The sequence below is a fragment of the Macrotis lagotis genome, chromosome 6, assembly GCF_037893015.1.
Source record: "Macrotis lagotis isolate mMagLag1 chromosome 6, bilby.v1.9.chrom.fasta, whole genome shotgun sequence".
NCBI lineage: Eukaryota > Metazoa > Chordata > Mammalia > Peramelemorphia > Peramelidae > Macrotis > Macrotis lagotis.
The window spans coordinates 80,575,122-80,597,381 of record NC_133663.1 but is presented as its reverse complement, the minus strand read 5'-3'; the positions used below and the strand labels follow the sequence as shown (position 1 = coordinate 80,597,381).

Below are 22,260 nucleotides of genomic sequence, written 5' to 3'. Positions count from 1 at the left end.
ATTGGACTCAAATACAAAGGCTCATCAAAGAGCTTAAAAAAAAGAGTTTAAAAATCAAAGAAGATAGAAAGAAGAAAAGTGGAAAAAAGAAATGAAAGTCATGCAGGAAAATTTATGAAAAGCTGACCGAAGAAATCTACTCGGTTATAAGTAAAAATAACCAACTGGAAAAGCTAATGAAAATAAAACCCTAAAAATTAGAATTGAACAAATAGAAGCCAATGAATCTACAAGACTACAAGATTCCATTAAAGAAAATAAAAAGGCTGCAAAAACTGAAGAAAATATAAAGTATCTTTTAGGGAATACAAATGACCTGGAAAATAGATCCAGGAAAGAGAATATATGCAATATCAGACTACCAGAATGCCTGGACCAACAAAAGAACCTGGAAAACATCATGCAGGAAATTATAAGGGAAAACTGTCCAAATCTACTAGAACAAGATAAAAATATAACATTTGAAATAATCCACAGAACCCCTCTGGAAAGAAACCCCAGGATAAAAACTACAAAATAGCTAAGTTACAGAACTCTCAAATAAAGGAGAAAATATTACAAGCAGCAAAAAGAAAACAATTCAAATATAAAGCAAACACAATCAGACTCACACAGGATCTATCAGCCTCAACACCGAAGGAATGGGAGAACTGGAATTTTGGAGAGCAAAGAACTTGGGATTACAACCCAAAATGTACTACCCTGCAAAATTCAGCATATATTGTCAGGGAATATGGATGTTCAATAAAATAGTGGACTTCAAGAATTTCCTGACACAAAGGCCAGAACTAAACAGACAGTTCAATCACCAAATACATAGTGCAAGAGTGCCATTAAAAAAGATAAATGAAAAGGGGAAGAAAAAAACAGCAAAACAAATGTTAGTGAAGACCATCAAATTGTATACAAACTTAAAAGGGAAGACACAACATTTCTAATTCTTTAGAACTTTACTTCTCTAAGGATAATTAGAAGGCAGAATATAAGAGAAATGAAGAAAATATAATTGAAAAGAACCATATCCAAAGGATATGGGTATAATTGGATCTTATCTCTCCATTGTAGAGGTCCAAGGTCACATCACTATGTTTGAGACAAAAATCCCTGAAGAAAAGTAGGGGTATTAACTTTAAACTTAAATGTCTCATTAATCTTTGACTCACTGGCTTAACACCTTGTCTAATTAGGGCATCATAACTGGGAGATCCTGAGTCAGTGTCTCTGTGATTTACAATAATTTGTAAAGTTTTCAGCTGAGAACTCCAGAGCCTCCCAGTTACTTAGAACCCTTTAAGCATCACAAACTGAGAGGACCCGAGTCAGTGTCTCTGTAACTTAAAATCATTTGTAAAGTTCTCATGTGAGCCCTCTGGAGCCTCCCAGTACTTAGAGATCTTTAAGATTCTTACAGTTAATTAGATCAGGGTTTGACTTAATATGTGTTTCATTTATCAAGGTGTTAATTACCCTGGTTGGGGGGGGGAGGGTAAAGTGGGAGAGAGAATAGACCTTGTTTCACTTAACAAGGTGTTAAGTACTGGTGTGTGTGTGTGTGTATGTGGGGTAAAATTTGAAAGAAAATAGGCCTGAGAGGAGAGGCACAAATAATTCAAAAAATGAAATGATTTTAGATGATACTTTGGCTCCTGAGGAGGACAGTGTGTACTTGAAAGATATTTGAAAAGGGGGTAAAGTACAAAATGATTATAATCATAATTTGATGCAATTTGAATCAATGCTGCTTATCAAACAATCAAGTAAACAGTTGGTGATATCTTGATAACAATAGTTTATCAATCAATCAAATAATTGAACTGTGATTAATGATATCTGATTAATAATATTAGAGCTAAAAATAACTCCAAGGGAAGAGGCACAAAGATTTATAATTTTAGAGGGAAAGAAGGAATAATTTGAATGCTGAATGAATAGATTTAGCCCAGAGGGGGAATAAGATACATTCCCATTTGGGTTTAAAAAAAATCTAACTTAATCTATGGGAGGGGGGCTTGGAAAGGGAAAGATAAGGGAAGAAAGGATTGATAAAAATGGAAAATGAATTCTGCAATATGTTGTTTACAAGAAACACATTTGAAGCAGTGAAATACACACAGGGTAAAGGTAAAAGGTTGGAACAAAATATATTATGCCTCAACTGAAGTAAAAAAAAAATCTGGGGTAGTGATCCTAATCACAGACAAAATAAAACCAAAAATTACTCTAAAAGTGATAATGGAGGTAATTATATCTTCTTTAAAGGCAACATTGGTAATGAAGCTATATCATTACTAAATATGTATGCAACTAGTAGTATAGCATCCAGATTCCTAGGGGAAAAGGTGATTGAATTACAAGGAGACACAGATAGCAAAACTTTAATAATGGGAGGCTTCAATCTCCCTCTCTCAGAATTAGATAAATACAACAACAAAATAAACAAGAAGTAAGTTAATACTATGAATGAAGTCTTAGAAAACTTAGATATTATATATTTTTGTAGAAAACTTCCTAATGAATATTGATGCAAAAATCTTAAATAAAATTTTGGCAATGAGACTACCCCAAGTTATTACCAGGATAATACACTATGATCAGGTTGTATTTATACCAAGCATGAAGGGATGGTTCAACATTAGGAAAACACTTAACATAATTAATCATATCAATAGCAATACAAACAGAAATCATATGATTATCTCACTAGATGCTGAAAAAGTCTTTCACAAAATACAAAATCAATTCTTTTTAAAAACCACTAGAAAGTTTAGGAATACATGGAGTTTTCCTTAAAATAATAAATAGTATCTATTAAAACCATCAACAAATATTATATTAGATGGGAATAAACTCAGAGCATTTCCAATAAAATCGGGGTGAAACAAGGATGCCCATTATCACCATTACTATTCAATATAGTATTAGAAATGCTAGCAGTAGCAATAAGAGAAGAAAAAGAAATTGAAGGAATCAGAATAGGCAATGAGGAAGCAAAACTTTCACTCTTTGCAGATGATATGATGTTATCCTTAGAGAACATGAGAAAAATCATCTAAAAAACTCCTTGAAACCATTAACAAATTCAGCAAAGAAGCAGGATATAAAATAAATCCACATAAATCATCAGCATTTCTTTATTTATGAACAACAGAGTCCAAAAGCAAGAGATAGAAAGAGAAATTCCATTTAAAATAATTATAGACAACATTAAATACCTGGGAATCAACCTCCCTGTAAAAACCCAGAAACTGTATGAACACAATTATAAAGCACTTCTCACCCAAATAAATTCAGATCTAAATAATTGGGAAAATGCCAAATACTCATGGTTAGGTCAAGTTAATATAATAAAAATGACAATTCTACCTAAATTAAATTACTTATTCAGTGCCATAGCAATCAAATTACCAAATAACTACTTTGCCAAGCTAGAAAAAATAAGTAAATTCATCTGGAACAACAAAAGGAGAAGAATAGCAAGGGAACTGATGGAAAAATCTACCAGATTTAAAACTATACTATAAAACAGTAGTCATCAAAACTGGTTAAGAAATAGAATAATGGATAAGTGGATAAGGAAAGAAACTGCAGTAAATGACTACAGTAATCTTCTATTTGACAAACCCAAAGACATCAGTTTCTGGTATAAGAGTTATTTCACAAAAATTGTTGGGAAAATTGGAAAATAGTATGGAAAAAACTAGGCATAGATCCACATCTCACACCCTGTACCTAAATAAAGTCAAAATGCATATAGAATTTAGATATAAAGAGTGATACCATAGATGAATTAATAGATCAAAAATGCTCTATCTAACCAACCTATGGAAGAGGGATACATTTATGACCAAACAAGAATTAGAGCACATTATTAACTGCAAAATGAATGATTTTGTCTATATAAAACTGAGAAGTTTTTGCACTAATAAAATCAATGCTGCCAAAATTAGAAGGAAAGCAGGAATCTGGAAAACAATCTTCACAACCAGGAGTTCTGATAAAGGTCTCATTTCTAAAATATATAGAGAATTACATCAAATTTATAAGATCACAAGTCATTCCTTAATTGATAAATGATTAAAGGATATAAACAGTTATCAAATGAAGAAATTAAAGCTATATATAATCATATGAATAAATGCTCCAAATTACTATTGATTAGAGAAATTCAAATTAAAATGAGTTATCATCTCACACCCATTAGATTAGACAAGATGAGAAAAAGGGAAGAAGATCAATGTTGGAGAGGTTGTGGGAGGAATGGGATATTGATGCATTGCTGGTGGAGTTGTGAATGGATCCAAGCTCTCTGGACAGCAATATGGAACTATACCCAAAGATCAATAAAACTGTTCATACCCTTTGTCCCAGAAATTCCAATTTTAGGTCTATATCCAGGAAAAAATTATAAAAAAATGGGAAAAACCCTACATATACCAAAATATTCATAGAAGCTTCTTTTCTAGTGACAAAGAATTGGAAATTGAGGGGATGTACATCAATTGGGGAAATGGCTAAACAAGTTATGGTACATGAATACTATGGAATACTATTGTTCTATAAGAAACCATGAAGGGTTGAACTCTAGAAAAGCATGGGATGACTTGGGGGATCTGATGCTGAATGAAGGGAGTGGAACCAAGAGAACAATGTAAACATCAACAACAACATTATGAGATCAACAAACTTGATGGAAGCTGCTCCTCTTGTCCAGAGAGCTAGGACGACTGCATTTGACTGGTTATGAACTATGTTATCCTCAATCAGAGGAAGAAAAACAAAACAAAGCACACAGGAAAAAAGCAACCCTTCCCAATCCGATGAACACTTTATAAAAATTAGCTTTTATGTATCTCTTTCCCTTAATACTAATTCCTCATGCCAAAAATTACTAATTTGTAAACATGTCTAACAAAATATGTATGTAAAATGCTAATCTGACTGTTCTCTGCTAAGGGGAAGAGTTGGGAAGGGAGGGTGGAGAGAAATTTTGTAACTTGGAAATGTTCATGTACATATAGATGGAAATAAATAAATTTTAAAAAATCCCTACCTGGGAAAACAATATTGCTAATTCTTGAGAACCCTTTTCCTCTTAGGTTACTTGAAAGGAGCATACTTAGAGAGAGGGTGTGGGTATAAATTAACTGTGATGTGTTAAAATGTTTAGCTTTTGAGGGTTATAGTCATATAGGTAATGGGGAAGAAAATTTTTTTCTGGAACTAGGAAATTCAGATTTCATCTTTCAATTAAGCCTCTGGTAACTCTTAGCTCTTGAGGGTTGTATTATATAGGGCAGTTGGAGGAGTTGTTCTTGAAAAGTGGCTCTTGAGAATTGTACTTCTGATGCAGAGGAAAGATGAAGAGAATTGTGAATGTAGCATAGGAAATTGGGTGGAGATGTAAATTGACTAAGACCTACTCTGGAGGCTAGATTGACTAGAAGTAGAGAATTATAATTGTAATAGAAATAATTGTAATCTTAAAAGCTTCTTGGGCTGAACATTCTTGATGTCCCATTGATTCATTGTTTAATGTAAAATTTGCATCCTGATCTCCTTAGGCTTTACTCTCTACCTAATTCTGGGCCCAGTATAGGGGAAAGGGAGTTCATCTTTTGCCCTCTGGATGAGAGGCAAGACATAAAAACCTGGGTTGGACCATGACTCAAGGCTACTAACCTGTGGCCCAGTCAACACTGCTTGGCTGTTCTTTTAGCTCTCTAGCTCTCTCCCCCCCAGTCCTTCCTATGTCTTGTAACCTTTTTAATAAATTTTTTGTTTTATTTCCACCCTTGCTTTCCCAAGTAGCCAGTAGGTTACATAAATGACAAGCCAGCTAGGAAACTCTCTGCCCAGACCTGGAGCTCCAGAGTTGAGAAGCATACTTCTTTTTTTTTAGAGCCTGGATTTCTAGAAAAGTAGGCAAATTATTGGACCACTAGTCCTCCTTCTGTGTTTCCCTTTTTCTAGAAAATGGAAAAAGGTTGAGTTTTGTGGGGAGTCAGCTAAAAGCTGATCCCATGTGGTGTTTTGCAGTAGACCTGGTGTGAGCCTGCCCTGTTTTCAGACTGACCAGAGAAAAAGCAGTTCTGAGGTGTGTTTGGTTGATACTTCACTGAGGACTGAGGGTTGTTAAGGAAGGATGTTTGGCGTATGTCCAATTAACATGTTTGCCTACCTATAAATTGATTTAGAATTAAAATATGGGGGAAAATTTGGTACCAATACTCCTCCCCCAGCTGGGTGCTTGCCCCTTGGAAGGAATTAGATCTGACAAAAGCAAAACATGTGAGGTCTTGGAAATTTTCTTCTGGTGGAACTCTCTCTTTGAAATGCTTTCTCTCATTCTCTGCTGCCCCCACGCTCTGTAGAGGGAGGGGGGGAAGGAGAAGGGAAATCTTCATTTTTAGAACATTGAAACGCAAACCTGCATCTCAGATGGAATGTATGCTTCACTGCAGAAAGGGTAAGACCCCTAAAACTTATTTTAGAAAATAGGGGACCCCCATGCCTTCTTCCAGGTGTGGGGAGGGGGGGTTGGGCAATGACCATGTTTTCAATTTCAAGTCCCTAGCTGGACTGAGAAAGCTTCACTCTTGGGAGGGGGAAGGAGAAATGAGGAAGACAAGGGGAAAATTTTTTTTCTGGGACTAGGAAATTCAGATTTCATCTTTCTTTTTTTAGATTTTATATATTTTTTGCAAGGCAATGGGGTTAAGTGGCTTGCCCAAGGCCACACAGCTAGGTAATTATTAAGTGTCTGAGGCCAGATTTGAACTCAGGTACTCCTGACTCCAGGGCCTGTGCTCTATCTACTGTGCCACCTAGCCACACCCAGATTTCATCTTTCAATTAAGTTTGTGCTAATAACTAATATTTTTGTGACAGATTTGAACTTTATAAAGTAACTTAAGAATGTATTCAATTTTAACCATTAGCTGGCTACTGCAAAATCTTAAGAACATATATAAATATATACATACATATACACACACATATATATGTATGTTATGTATGAGGTTCCTCAAATTCTGATCAATTCTAGAAGTTATTTTTTTGATTGGTCTTAACTGGTACATTAAAAAAATGTAATATAAATATATATGTGTGTGTGTGTACATGTGTATTTAAACATCAATGGGACATTTTCACATCTCTCTACTGGCCTGGAGAGGTGGGAAAATGTTTCTATATTCTGATATCTATTACCCACCAGGGTATCAATCTCACCTTGGTAAATTTGATACAAAAGAACTGTGTGTATGTCTTAAACTCCTGTGTCTGTGAGTGTGTGTAATTCAGATCAGAAATAGTTAGTTACCTGAGTTAAATGTTACTCCTTTTAGTTTAATTGCTTAAAATGGTCTAATTTTAAGCAATTATTGAAGTTGTGATCTGAGCCTATCTGCTTATACTATTTGAAAGTTTAAGTGGTAAAGTTTGAAATGATTTCAGCTGTGAGCTAAGTTTTTGTTGACCTAATATTGATTGAAAGTTGTATTCAACTGAAGTTAATGGAGACCTTAAGGTTTAGATTTAGTAAATGTAGACAGACTCCCTGCCCTGAAGATGCTTAAAAAGAGGGTGGGAAGGCCTCTGATAGGAAAAGGTTAACCACCTTGTGTTTAAAGAAAGAAGAAACTATCTGAAAGTAATTTAGTCACTTAAGTTTTGCAACAAGCCTTGAGAATTTATGTGTTTTTAAGAAGGAAAATATAATTGGAATAAATTGTATGTCAAGGAATTTGGGAATATTGAATCATAATTTACTGATTTCTTTTGGGAAAGAGAAACATTGTACTAAATTTTGTAATCTGTTTTGTTTTGATGTTAAATCAATATTGATAATTGTCAAGAATCTCACAAGGTCTTTTGTTGTTAAAGGAAGGAAGATTGTAATCTTTGTCTCATCAACTATCATATGTTTATGGTAGGGAATATATGTATATGTATTAAACAGTTATGTGATATTCTTTTGTCACTTCAAAGTAATTATATAGTGTTTAGTTCTCTTATGCACATGTAAGCTATCTGAAAACTGTAATGTTAAAGCCTGGAATTAAAATATGATTGTTTTGAATGGGTGGTAAGAGCAATGTCACAAATTATGACCCCCTTTGGGGATAAATCTGTGGATTCTTGCCTAATTAACTCATGTTATTAATTGACTTGAATGCCTGGTTGTTTCTATTATTGTCTTATTACACTGGAATCAATAACACATGTTAGAAATTTAAAGTTACCTAAGATGTTCTAATGGTTTTAAAGAATTCTGAAAGTAGTAATTTGTGTTTTTAAAGATGGCTTAGTAGCTAAAAGTTTATGTAAACTGGGACCAAACTGTTTATTTGCTTTGAGGGAAAAGCACCTATATAATATGAAGAAGACAAAATAATGATGATGATTTGAGATTTCTCTGTGGCAATCTCTAGTCAATTGAAATGTGAGAAGTATGGAGATGATGGGCAACCTCCTAGCCAGAAGGAGATGTTTAGTTATTTTAAATACTTAATAACTAAATGGGTTCTTTGCAAAAAGTTGATTTTATTAAAAATACATATATATATATAATATATAAATAAAGATTATTGTTTTTATATCTCAAAATCTGTTTATTGCATTTCATTTACAACACTGTCCTTAGATACATGAGCAACAATCAAATTATGACTTTTTTTCCCCGGATCCCTTATACCAAGGTATAGCCTGGCACACTCTTGGTTCTCCTTAGTACTAAATCCACCTGAAGTTCTGGTTATAGGTAATTGCTATATTACAACATATTGATCAGCCTGACATCAGATATGATAAAATAGAAAGACAACATGCCAATGAAGCCATTTAGCCCTATGGGGTTTGATGCTAAATGAAATGACCTTTGAAAGCACAACCCTAGCCTCAACTGGGATAGGATTCTTTTAAAAGCTCCCTCACCTGGCCCATTGAAAGTTGCCTGTATAAGGGAACATGTTCTCCTGTCCCTCTCTGCTCTGTAATAGCAAATTGCCATGATCATTCTAGGTGCATCATAATTAAGTATCAGAGTGAGTCAGTGGATCAGGATAATGCCTATTGGTATATCTTTTTAATGCTTTAAAGAGAACCATTCTTCAGCTGGAATTTTTGTTCATTTTAAACATGGCCAAAGCTAAAATAGAAAATTTTGTCACAACTTACTTTTTGGACATGTATAGTTTTTAAAACACATTTTCAGTACATTTGTTTATTTTTGAGCTTTTTTTTACAACTTAGGTGGCATCCATCAGCAAATCTGTGTTATATTGGAACCCATGTTCTTACAAAAGCCATTTTGATACTGGCTTAAGATCATAAAGTTTAATTCTTGCCCCTTATAGACTTTCTAGTCATTTCTTACTCAAATTTTCCCCTTGAGTTTTGTTTCCTCTTCGTTGTATAGATCCAAGCAGGATGCCCACCAGCTGTGCCAGCCAATCATTCCCTGGACCCTCCCTAAATGAAGCTCTCACTGTAATTCATTCATCTTCAAATGAATTCTGAAAGGCGCAGAAGAATCTGGTCCTGAATAATTTTGAGGGGGGAATGAAGCAGGGTAAATATGAAGAGAATTGTGAATGTAACAAAGAAAATTGGGTGGAAATGTAAATTGACCACCACCTACTCTTGAGATGTAAATTGACTAGAAGTAGAGAATTATAATTGTAACAGAAATAATTGTAATCTTAAAATCTGCTTGGATGGAGACCTGCCCCCTTCTTGATGTACCATTGATTCATTGTTTAATGTAAAATGGTTTTACCCTCAACTAATTCTGGGTCCAGTATAGGGAAAGGGAATTCACCTTTTGCCCTTTTGATGAGAGACAAGACATAAAAACCTGGATTGACCCTGGCTCAAGGCCACGGTCTTCTCTACAAACCTTTGGCCCAGTCAACATTGCTTGGCTGCTCTTTTATGTCTCTCTCTCTCTCTCTCTCTCTCTCTCTCTCTCTCTCTCTCTCTCTCTCTCTCCATAGCCCTTCCTATGTCTTGTAACCTTTTTTAATAAATTTTTGTTTTATTTCCACCCTTGTTTTCCCGAGTCTGCATAATGATTCCTCATAGGCAGAACTGACCTCAAGTAGCCAGTGGCTACACTTCTATCCAGACAACTGAAAGGAATATACACCTTGACAGAGGCAGTGGATACAAGACAGCTATAAAAAAATTAGGACATGGGAAAAGAAAAAGGATTATGCTGTGATAAGGTGGTGGAAGCAATAGAGGATAAGTACCACAACAAGAGGCACAAAGGACCTAATTTAGTGAAGGGAAAGAAGGGAGGGTGTGAGCACTGAGTAAATTTTACTGTGTTTTTACAGACTTGGTTCAAAGAGGCAATAACATACATTCCCAATTTGGTTTAGAAATTTATTCTATCCTACAGGGAAGTAGGGTGGTGTCAGGGGAAGGACAAAGAAAAAGGTAAAGGGTCTAATAAAAGAAGGGGAAAGTAAAAGAAAAAAAGGAATAGAAAGGTACAAGGAAAAGTAAAGTGAGATGAGTTGATAAAAGGTAAGACAAATTGAAGGAGACAGTAATCAAAAATAAGGTGAGGAGAAATAAGGGGAAAGGAGAGAGGAAAAGTAAGAAGAGGGACAACATAATGGAGGGAAACAGAGCAATTACAACTATGAATATGCATGGGATCAATTCTCTCATAAAAGGGGAGCAGATATCAGAGTAGATTAAAAACCAGAATCCTACAATATGGTATTAACAAGAAACATATCTGAAGCAGAAAGATACACAGAGGATAAAAGTAAAAGACTGAAGCATATTTATTATACTTCAGCTGAAGTTAGAAAAAAAGCAGGGGTAGCAATCCTTATCTCAGACAAAGCAAAAGCAAAAGTAGAACAAATTTAAAAGGATAAGAAAGGAAACTACATCTTCCTAAAAGGTACCATAGACAATGACGTAATATAAATATTAAACATATACATACCAAGGATGACATACAAATTCTTACAGGAGAAGCTAAAGAAATTAGAGGAAGACATAGAGAGCAAACTATATTGATGGGAGACCTCAACCATTCTCTTAGGGTGACTTATTCAATTTTTACCCAATTTATAATAAATAAGAAGGAAGTTAAAGATGTGAAGTTTAGAAAAGTTAAACAAGATAGACTTATGGAGAAAAATGATTCAGAATAAAATGGAATATACCTTCTTTACAGTACTGGCACCTACAAAAATATTGTATACCCATGGGGCATAAAAGTTTCACAATCAAATGCAGAAAAGTAGAAATATTAAATGAATTTTCAGATCATTTGAGATCATGATGTAATAAACATTACATGTAATAAAGGGTCATGGAAAGGCAAGCTAAAATTAATTGAAAACTAAATAACTTAATATTAATAATCAATAATTTCATCCAAGAAAATGGTAACAATAGCTATCAAACCAAAACTTGTGAGATGTAGTCAAAGGAGTGACTAGGGGAAATTTTTTATCTTTAAATGCCTATATAAATAAGTTAGAGAAAGAGGAGATCAATGGATTGAATGTACAATTTTAAAAGCTAGAAAAAGAACAAATCAAAAATCCCTAATTTAATATAAAAATAAGAAATTCTGCAAATCAATGAAGAAATGAATAACACTGAAAGTAAGAAAACTACTAAACTAATAAATAAAAGAACTGGTTTTATGAAAAAACCAATTAAATAGATAAACTTTTGTTTATCTGATTAAAAAAAGAAAGAAGAAAACCAAATTGTCAATATCGAAAAATGAAAAGAGTGAAATCACCACCAAGGAGGAAATTAATGTAACTGGAACTATATTGCCCAACTGAATGCCAATAGATTTGACAATCTAAGTGAAATAGATAAATATTTACATATATATGTATGTGTGTTTACATATATATATAAATATATATATATATATAATTGCTCAGATTGACAGAAGAGGAAATAAAATATTAATTAATCCCATTTCAGAAAAAGAAATTGAATAAGCCATCAATGAACTCCCTGAGAAAAAAATCTCCAGGGCCAGCTGGACTTACAAGTGAATTCTATCAAATATTTAAAGAACAATTAAATCAAATTCTATATAAGCTATTTGAAAAAATATGTGGAGTCCTACCAAATTCCTTTTTTGACACTAAACTAGGAAGAACCAAAACAGAAAAGAAAATTATAATCTTCCAAATGAGTATTATTGTAAAAATTTTAAATAAAATTTTAGCAAAAGTTAAAAGTTATCACTAGGATAATATACTATGATCAGGTAGGATTTATACCAGGTATGCAGGAACTGTTCAGTTTTAGGGAAATTTACAACATAATTGATCATATTGATAATTAGCAGAAATCACATGATTATCTCATACAAGCTGAGAAAGCCTTGGACAAAATACAGCATCCACTCCTATTAAAAACACTAAATATTCTAGGAATAAATGAAGTCTTCCTTAAAATGATCATCAGTATCTATCTAAAACTATCAACAAACATTATAGGTAATGGCTCAAACTAGGGACGTTCCCAGTAAGATCAGGGGTAAAACAAGGATGTCCATTATCATGACTACTCTTTAATATTATATTAGAAATATTAGTTTTAGCAATAAAAATAAAGTAAAAGAATTAGATTATGTAATGAGGAAACAAAATCTCACTTTCTGCAGATGATATGATATGTCCACTTAGAAAACCCCAGACAACCAATTAAAAAAACTATTTGAAATAATTGGCAGCTTTAGTAGAGTTGCATGATATAAACCTTCTTAAATCATCAATATTTTTATATATTACCAACAAAGTCCAGTAGCAAGAGATGGAAAGAGAAATTCCATTTAAAATAATTGTGGACAAAATATTCAAAAATATACTTCCCAAGACAAACTCAGAAACTATATGAACACAAATACAAAACATTTTTCACACAAATAAAGTCAGACTTAACCAATTGGAAAAGTTTCAATTGGTCATGGTTAATTTGAGCTAATATAATAAAAATATTAATTCTCCTTAAATTAAATTACTTATTCATTTCTATACCAATCATATTACAAAAAAAAAACCCTTACAGAGGTAGAAGACATGGCAACAAAATTCATCTGGAGGATCAAAAGTTCAAGAATATAAAAAAGAATTGATGAGAAAAAATGCAAAGGTATGTGACCTAGATGTACCAGATCCAAAACTATATTATAAAGTGGCACTAATCAAAACTGTCTGGTACTGACTAAGAAATGGAGAAGTGGATTAGTGGAATACATTACAAAATAAACAGTATTAAAATAGCAATTAATGGTATCTGTTTGATAAATGTAAAGACTCTAGTTTCTGGGATAAGAACACATTATTTATCTGGCCTCAGACACTTAATAATTACCTAGCTGTGTGGCCTTGTGCAAGCCACTTAACCCCACTGCCTTGCAAAAAAGAATAAGAACTCATTATTTGACAAAAATTTCTGGGAAAACTGGAAAATAATATGACATAATCTAGGCATAGACCCACATCTCACACCCTAAACCAAGACAAAGTCAAAATGATTGCAGGATTTAGATATAAAGGGTAAAATTATAAGTCACTTAGGAGGACAAGGAATAGTCTGTCATATCTATGGACTGGAGAGACATTTATGACCAAAGAGAAGAGAACATAATAAACTGCAAAATGGATAATTTCAACTACTTTAAATTAAAAAGGTATTGTACTAATAAAAGCAATGCAACCAAAATTAGAAAGAATACAGAAAAATGGGGGGATGATTTTTGTAGTTGATAAAATATATTGAGAACTGAGCCAAATTTATAAAAATACAAGTCATTCACCAATTGATAAATGGTCAAAATATATGAACAGACAATTTTCAGATGAAGAAATTAAAACTTTTATAGTCATATGAAAAAGTTCTAAATCATTACTGATTAGAGAAATGCAAAGTAAAAGAACTCTGAGGTACTACTTTGCACCCATCAGACTAGTCAAAATGACAAAAAAGGAAAAAAATGATTAATGTTGGAGAGGATGTGGGAAAACTGGGACACTAATGCATTGTTGGTGGAGTTGTGAACTGATGCAACGATTGTAGAGAGCAATTTGGAACTATGACCAAAGGACTATAAAACTCTACCTAGCCCTTTGTTTAGCAATACCATTATTAGGTTTATATCCCAAAGATATCATATAAAGGGAAAAAGATCCATATGTTCAAAGATATTTGTAGCAGCTCTTTTTATAATGGCAAAGAACTGGAAATTGAGGTTATGCCTATCAATTAGGGAATGGTTAAAAAAATTGTGCTCCATTAATGTGATGGAATACTATTGTTCTGTAGGAAATCATGAGCAGTCTAATTTAAGAAAAGCTTGTAAAGACAAATGTGCACTGATATTAAGCGAGTGAACAGAAACAGGTAAACATTATATTCAGCATCATTGTGAGATAATCAATTGAGATCAATGCAACTCCTCTCAGAATTCAGTATTCAAGAACAATCTTGAGTGACCTGTGAAGGAAATTTCCATCTACATTTAGAGAAAAAAACAACTATGCATTCTGAATGCAGAGCAAAACAAATTATGTTCACTTTTTAAAATACCTTTCATGTTTTTTCATTCTATCTCATATTTGTCTATCCTGCTTAGATCTAGTTCTTCTTTCATACCTTAGCTAATGCAGAAATATGTTAAAGGTGATTTAACATATACATTCTATATCAGTTAGCTTACTGCCATGGGGAGGTTGGGAAGGGAGAGTGGTGGAAAAATGAAAGCTTGTAAAAGAATGATTGTTGAAATCTGTCTTTGCATGTAATTGGAAAATAAGTATGTAAGAAAAAAATAAGAAAAAAAATTGAGAACTGTTTTGCATTTTAATCTTGTCAAACTACCAGTCTTAGCTATTTCAATTTAAAGTATCTACTGTTTTGTATTTAAAACATTGAATTGCCACACTGGCACATAAATAAACAACTGAAAAAATTCATTTTCCATTTCACTTTTTCTGGGTCCTTGTTCTTTACATTCTCTCTTTGCTCAAATCTAATTTTTAAAATTTGTGTCTTTCTGTCATTTTCCCTCATATTATCCATTTTATTTCTTAAACATTGATTTTTTTGTTTGCTTTTTTTTGCAAGGCAATGGGGTTAAGTGACTTGCCCAAGGTCTCACACAGCTAGTTAATTATTAAGTGTCTGAAGCTGGATTTGAACTCAGGTCCTCTTGTTGCTCTATCTATTGTACCACCTAGTGGCCCCTAAAACATTAATTTTTAATTAGTTATCTCATGATATGTTTCTACAAACTTAAAGGCAGTACACACACACACACACACACACACACACACACACACACAGATACACACTTGTATATTTATACAATGTCACTCTCTAGAGGCCTTATTTCTCAAAATTTCAACCTCAGTGACTAGTAAATAGTTCAGTTCCTTCATCTTTCGGTGACCATATTCCTTTTAATTTGCTTCTTTATAAACAAGTGAGCATCCTACTATGAGGTAGGGTTCATTTCCTCATATTGCCCTGAAAGTTCTTATCTCTCTCATTAGTGTTTCCTCTCTCAAATTAGTATAAAAATATAATAGTCTTTTTTACTTCATTTCCCCCATATCCTTTTAAACACTACTTTTCATACTCTCAATTTAGTTTTCTTTTACTCCCATCTTATTTATTATTCCTTTCAGTTCTCTACTTTTTACATCTTGTCCTTTGCTGCATTACTGATTAGAAAAAAAATGAGGTCTCTACCTCACCTTCTTTGCTCAATATTTCACATTTATCCATTCCATGATAACTTTCGAAGGAAGTGATTGTTTTAACCATATTTTATACACTAAAACTAGATACACGTTGACTCCCAATCATGAAACAAAATGGCAGCCAATTCAAATGGGCATATCTTTTGGAGTAGATTTCAATTTGAAATGTGAGAAGCAATGAGCAGGTTGGTCTAAAAGTTGTAAATTGGACTAAGATTTTTGGAACATACTATCAGATTACCCATGAGATTTGCAGTCATCAAAAGACCTAAATATCTTTTTCTTCTTCTGATTCTATCTTCTCTAAACATGATTTAAAAAGTGAAACAATCTTGAACTTTTCTTTCTCTTTCTGTCCTCCTACCTCTATGTACATCCTTTATTTTCCTTTCCTTTTATTGTTCTCTTAAATACCATGACATCATTCCAAAGAGAAGTTCTGAAATTATCATTGTTTGCCCTCTTAATTGGATAGTGAGCAATGTTCTAGTGCATCTAAATTGTTATTTTTAAAACTTAGCAGATTTTTAATGTATATAAGCAAAAATTAAAGTTTATGATGAAATTAACTTTTCCCCAAAGATAAATTCTTTTCATTTCCCTGTTTTCTCTGTTCTACTTCAGTTAGCAATTTTGTTTTGCATCAGTTTTACTTTACAACATATGTTGAGTCTATGCTTAATTATAAAATGGAGATAATAGAAAGGAAACATTTTAAAGTTATTTTTCTTAAAGAAATTGTAACAAAGGAGGCAATCAGAGAAAATAACTTAAAAATGAAGGCATACAAAAGTATATAGGGAAAACACACAGAAATTTATAGGTAAGGGATTTATCAAAAATAGAATACAAAAATATACTTTAAAAATTCAATATTTTCATAAAAAAAATTAACTTTATTTCTAAGTTAGGATCAGTAGAATTATTTCATCAAGATGGAGTGAAGGCCAGACCTGGTTTCTAACTGCAGTAATGTATCATCTCATTAAAATACAAAAAGTCAAATATATTAAAGTTCATACCTTTAAGTTATCCACCTTCTTGCCAAAAATACATCCTCTGAACTTCTCTTGGGAAGTCTGGTTTAGTCTGATAATACTCAGTATGCCTCAGTAAACATGTAAGCAGAATTTTATTACAAATGTAGTGCCTTTTGTGCCTGTCTACATTTAAAACTACAGAGTTTCAGAATCTTGAATTTACTCTTTGTCTCTTAGGGTTTTAATTTCTTATCTGAGACCCCCACACACTGTGCATTTTTATTTTCCTCATGCAATGGACACTGTAGAAACTTACCCTTATAAATATATCTTCTCAATGCACAGAAGAAAGCAAAAGAAAACAAAAAAAAGAAGCAAATCTGGGAAGCTTTGAAAACAATGTGTCACATTTATTATTTAGGTTTTCTTGAAATGGAAATATATTATTTTATATTGAATACTTTCTTATGGTCTGCTAAATGTATGACAATTTTTCTCCTTTTCTCATTTTGGATTGAAGTTTAAAATGATAAATTTATAGAAAAAAGAAAAATAATTTTCTTCCTCTATATCCTTGTCTCTGTGACCTTTCTATAGATAAATCAGTTTGTTTGTTCCTGATCCTTGAGGAAAACCAAATTAGACTCTTAAAAAAGAAAGTATAAAAGAATATTGAAGATATAACAAAGTTAAATTCAAATCAATAAATAAGTAACTTCATTTAGTATGTGCTAAATTTAGAGTGTTGTGTGTATGTGTGTGGGGGGAAGAGTTTACAAAAATATAAAAAACCAGTTCTTGCCCCCAAGCAACCTGTAGAATGAGTGTTATATTTGAATCAAGGAAGAATTGGTTGAATCTCAGGTCTACTAATGACTATTTCTGAGACCTTGGACAAATGATTCAATCTCTATCTCAGTTTATCTGCAAATTGAGGAAGTTGGATAAGATGAGGTCTATTATTGTTCTAAGTTATATATATATATATATATGATATGATACATCTCTTTCTTTCATTTCTTTGTATTACCAACACTTAGCACAGAGCTTGGATGATAATAACTACTTACGAATAGACTAACTTAACTACTTCTCATCCTCCTAATAATAAGATAACATCTACTGTCATGGTAGTAAGATAAATCTAGGGGGAAGAAATGAAATGGAAGGAATGATGAAGGGGAAATTTCTAGACCTACTAGTCTTGCCATTATATTGGTATTTAACACTACAAGATTTAACACTAAGATAAGCATGCTCACCTGCAAAATTGCTTCCATTCCAATCCATCATTGAGCTTAAAGATTAGTCATAGGGTTCAGCAAATAAAATAGCTGGGAAGTTGTCTTAGTTTTTATTGGATGTTTCATGATACTCAGGGTCCTTTTCTCAAGGTATTATGGAAAATAGTCTTTGAACTGGACTCTTATAAAGCCTTTTTCATACTAATAACCACTCTAGAATAAAATGATAGATAAATCCTGTTTCTGGGTATTTCAGACTATGTGTCAACTTATTCTCTACCATTTGTAGTTTTTAAAAAGTAAAATTAACTTCAGGTTGAAGCTTTAAATTTGCTAATTTAAAATTCCTTAAACTTACCCCAATTGCTGCTAATATAGGTACTTGATAAATCCACTTGAAGTCCCCAGCAGTAAGCTCCCAACACCTGTAAAACCAAGAGAGATATTCTGTGAATAAAGTGATAGAACAATAGACAAGTGATGTTATTTATACATTCAAGATCTTTTAACTCTTCCAGAGTTCCATAAGGTTAGTTCTTGATATCCGATCAGGATAGATGGATGACTTAGCTAAAGGAAAAAGGAAGGAAGAATAAAATAAATATTTATAAAGCACTTACTATATATATTTATAAAGCACTTACTATATATCAGGCACTGTCCTTGGTGGTGTTATACAAATATTATCTCATTTGATCCCTACAATAATCTTCAGTGTAGATGCTATTATTATCTTCATCTTACAGTTGAGAAAACTGAGGCAGATAGAGGTCAGATAATTTGCTCAGAGTCACATAGCTAGGAAACATTTCAGGTCAGATTTGAACTTGAGTCTTTCTGATTCCAAACCCAGGGTTCTATTCATTGTGTTATTAGCTACCTCATACATTAGATTATGAGATCATTGAGGACAAAGACCATATTTTGCCTATCTTTACACAACAGCACATAATAGATGCTTCATAAATGCTTATTAACTGACTTGACTTACAGTAATAAAATCTATTTTAAAAAAGGGAAATAAATCTTATTTTTTTCTACTAAGAAAGTTCAAGTGACTTTTGCCTTCATATTTTATGAAAAATTACCTTCTTTTTCAGCAACAATAATAGGTTGAAAGGACTCATGATATTCTGAACAAGATATAGATGGATTTTCTCTTCACTGAATGACTATTAAAACTTGTTGACAGAAAAATGCTTACAAAATTTCATGGAGTTTTTTTTGTATGGGAATATAGTTTTGGGGGCTTTTTTTGGCAAGACAATGGGGTTAAGTGACTTGACCAAGGTCCCACAGCTAGGTAATTATTAAATTTCTGAGGTTGCATTTGAACTCAGATCCTCCTGACTCTAGGACCAGTGCTCTATCCACTGTGCCACCAAGCTGCCCCCTTTTGTGTGGGAATATAAAAAATACAACAGACAAAAATATAATAACAGTTTTCATCTTGGACCTTTGTAATAAAAAACTCTTGAATTTCTTGTATATATCTAAAAAAAACCCCCAAATGATTATATTTTACTTAACCCATGAAGATGGTACAAGGCAGTGCAACAAAATCTCCATTATGAAATGTAGCTTAGAATAATCCCTTTGGCAGTCTCTTTTTAATTATATTACTATATTTCTCTTCTTATTCTATTAACCTTCTTACATGTGAATAGAAACCCTTCATGAGAACATCTTTAACATGTCAAGCAAACAAATAACCAAAAAATACTTATTTCTGCAGTTAGATATTTTTCTCATTTTATGTTTCCCTTGCTTATCTATTTTAATCATCTTCCTTTTAAACATTATAAAGGGTAATGAATTATATTTTGGCAGCAACATATGAAATCTGTACTACTTTCTCTGTTAATCAGGGAACTTTGGGGTTTCCTACTCCCACAATTAGTCTATTTTAGCATTATTTTTCAGATATATGGTTACACTACACCAACCCAAGAAGCCTGTAAATTCATTGAAAGTAGGAACTGCCTCATTTTGCATCTTTATATCTCAGTACCTCACACAATTCCTTACATACAGTAGTAGACAGTTAATAAATGTTTCCTGGTTCATTAAAATAAAGCTGCATCACTTTCTCCAGGCTTAGAGCTTCAGATTCATGCTTGACTTTTCCCTCTCCTTCAATGTCCTTATATTACCAAAGATTGGTTACTATGCCTATTCACCGATTCTTTCCAAATCACAGATGAAGTAGCCTTAGGCTTAATTTCTTCACATAATTCATACTGACAGCTCAAAAAGTAAATGATCATGGCTTCAGATAAGGAAGTCTCCATTACTCTGTAAGAATTTCCCAAGGTTTTTAGCTCTGCTTTGAGAACAAAACAACTGAAAAAGCTGATCAGCAAGGCATTCATCTCATTGTGTTTATCACTGTCACTGCTGATCTAACACATAAGCCTGTGCCTTTGTTTGTTCTTAATATACCCAGGAAGAACTGGAAGCTTATTCAAGGGGATAATCAAATCTACTGCCTCTGACTTTACTTGACTTAATCTCTGCAGAACTTTATTTTACCAACATTTCTCTCCCAATTTTAGGATTTGTCTATGCTTTTCTAATACTGAAGTGGATTATGAACTTTTATATTGATAAATGCATTTCTTTTTGTTTGATTCTATATATTTGCTACTCTGGTTTTGTTTTTTAATTTTCCTTTTTTCCTCCTTGGTGGAAATAGGGCAAAAAGGAAATACATTTTTTTGTTATTTAGACATTTTGCTAATTTACAAAATTAAATAAAACGAATGTTTATATGCACACACTATTGTTACTTTTTATTTCTTTCCTTTTGACTAAGTTGCTAACACTGAATACAACCCAAGCAAAAAATATGCATATGTAAATATGTTAAAAAAAAAAAAGGACCACAGGTAGGAGTGAGGAGATCACCAGTACCACAAAGAATTTTGGAATTTTTTGGTAATATTTTTGGAATTTTGGAATATTTATTTTGGAAAATTTCAAAATTATAGAAATTTAGAGTGGTAATTGTCCTAGATACTGATTACAGACAGGTTGGAAGTGATCTTAGAGATCATTTAACCTTAAGCATTTTCCAAGAGCTTCAGGCTAACACATCACTCTCCTATATAACAAATATTCATACTTCCTTTTTACTTCTAGGATCTCACATAAACTCCTGAAACCCTGGCTCCAATCAACCATTACAACTTTATTGTACATTGCTTTTGCCCATTAGACTCCAGTCAAACTGGAAGTTCCTTCATACATGGTATTCTATCTCCCTTTCTTTGTCTGCATTGACTGTTCCCTATGTCTGGAAAAACCTTCTCATTTGCATATCTTAGAAAACTCCAGTTTCCTTTAAAGTTTCATTTAAAATCTACCTTCTTTTACTTGAATCCTTTCCTGATCCCTTATGCTGCTTGCATCTTTTGTCAAAATGATTCCGTGACTATATCTTAGGTATAAGTATGTGTATTTGTTCTCTACCTCAATGGAATATAAACTTCTTGAGAAGTGATTATTTTATTTTTATCTTTGTAGCCTAGTACATTGCTTGCTTGATACTTATTAGGAAAAATGCTTGTCAATTAATTTTACAGATAAAGAGGTTGGGAGAGGTAGAATTCTAGCAACTGAGATCCAGAGTGATTAAATGAATAACCTAACCTCACAAACTAGTTGCAGGCATAGAATTAAAGCTTGATTTTAGGATTATTTTCACTTTATCCTGTCATCTCAAAAGATTCCCTCAAAGCAAAGAGCAAACAAACAAATGTGGGAAAATTTAATTTGAACAATTCAGTTCCAATATTCCCAAGTGAATCAGAATCCGAAGAAAGATCCAGGATCAAATTGCTCACATGAAGATTTTATGGAAAGTAAAAAATGACAATTATAGGATGATAGATTTATAATTAAAAGAAACCTTAAAGGTCATTTGGTTCAGCCCAAAAATTTTATGGAAGAGGAAATCCAGAGAGTTTAAAGGGATTAGTTCACGATCACAGAGTTAATAAGTATCAGAGTCTGGATTTGAACTCATCCTCACTATCCTTAAATCCAGTGCTCTATCCATTTTCCCCAAATTATTGCCTAACAAGGAAGTCTCATGCCTTGTCTTTAGGTACATTTAATTATTCCAAAGAATTTAATCCATAATTTTCCAGCACTATCATATAAAACTAAAATCCAATTAGTATCTATCAAATGTCCACTGTTGAAAACTCTAATAGTGTTTCAATGCCTAGCTCTCAGTGGCATAATCATTCAGCTGATCAAATCATTTCA

The 22,260-nt window shown here is 32.8% G+C and overlaps 1 protein-coding gene across 2 annotated transcripts in view; it reads right to left on the bottom strand.

Moving 5' to 3' along the window:
• PTH2R (parathyroid hormone 2 receptor) overlaps positions 1-22,260 on the bottom strand; it is a 156,907-nt gene that overhangs the window by 52,204 nt on the left and 82,443 nt on the right. For both annotated transcript variants that reach the window (XM_074191487.1, XM_074191486.1), the window contains exon 9: positions 18,347-18,415. In XM_074191487.1, coding sequence (XP_074047588.1) covers positions 18,347-18,415 — 69 coding nt within the window. The remainder of the gene's footprint in view (positions 1-18,346; positions 18,416-22,260) is intronic.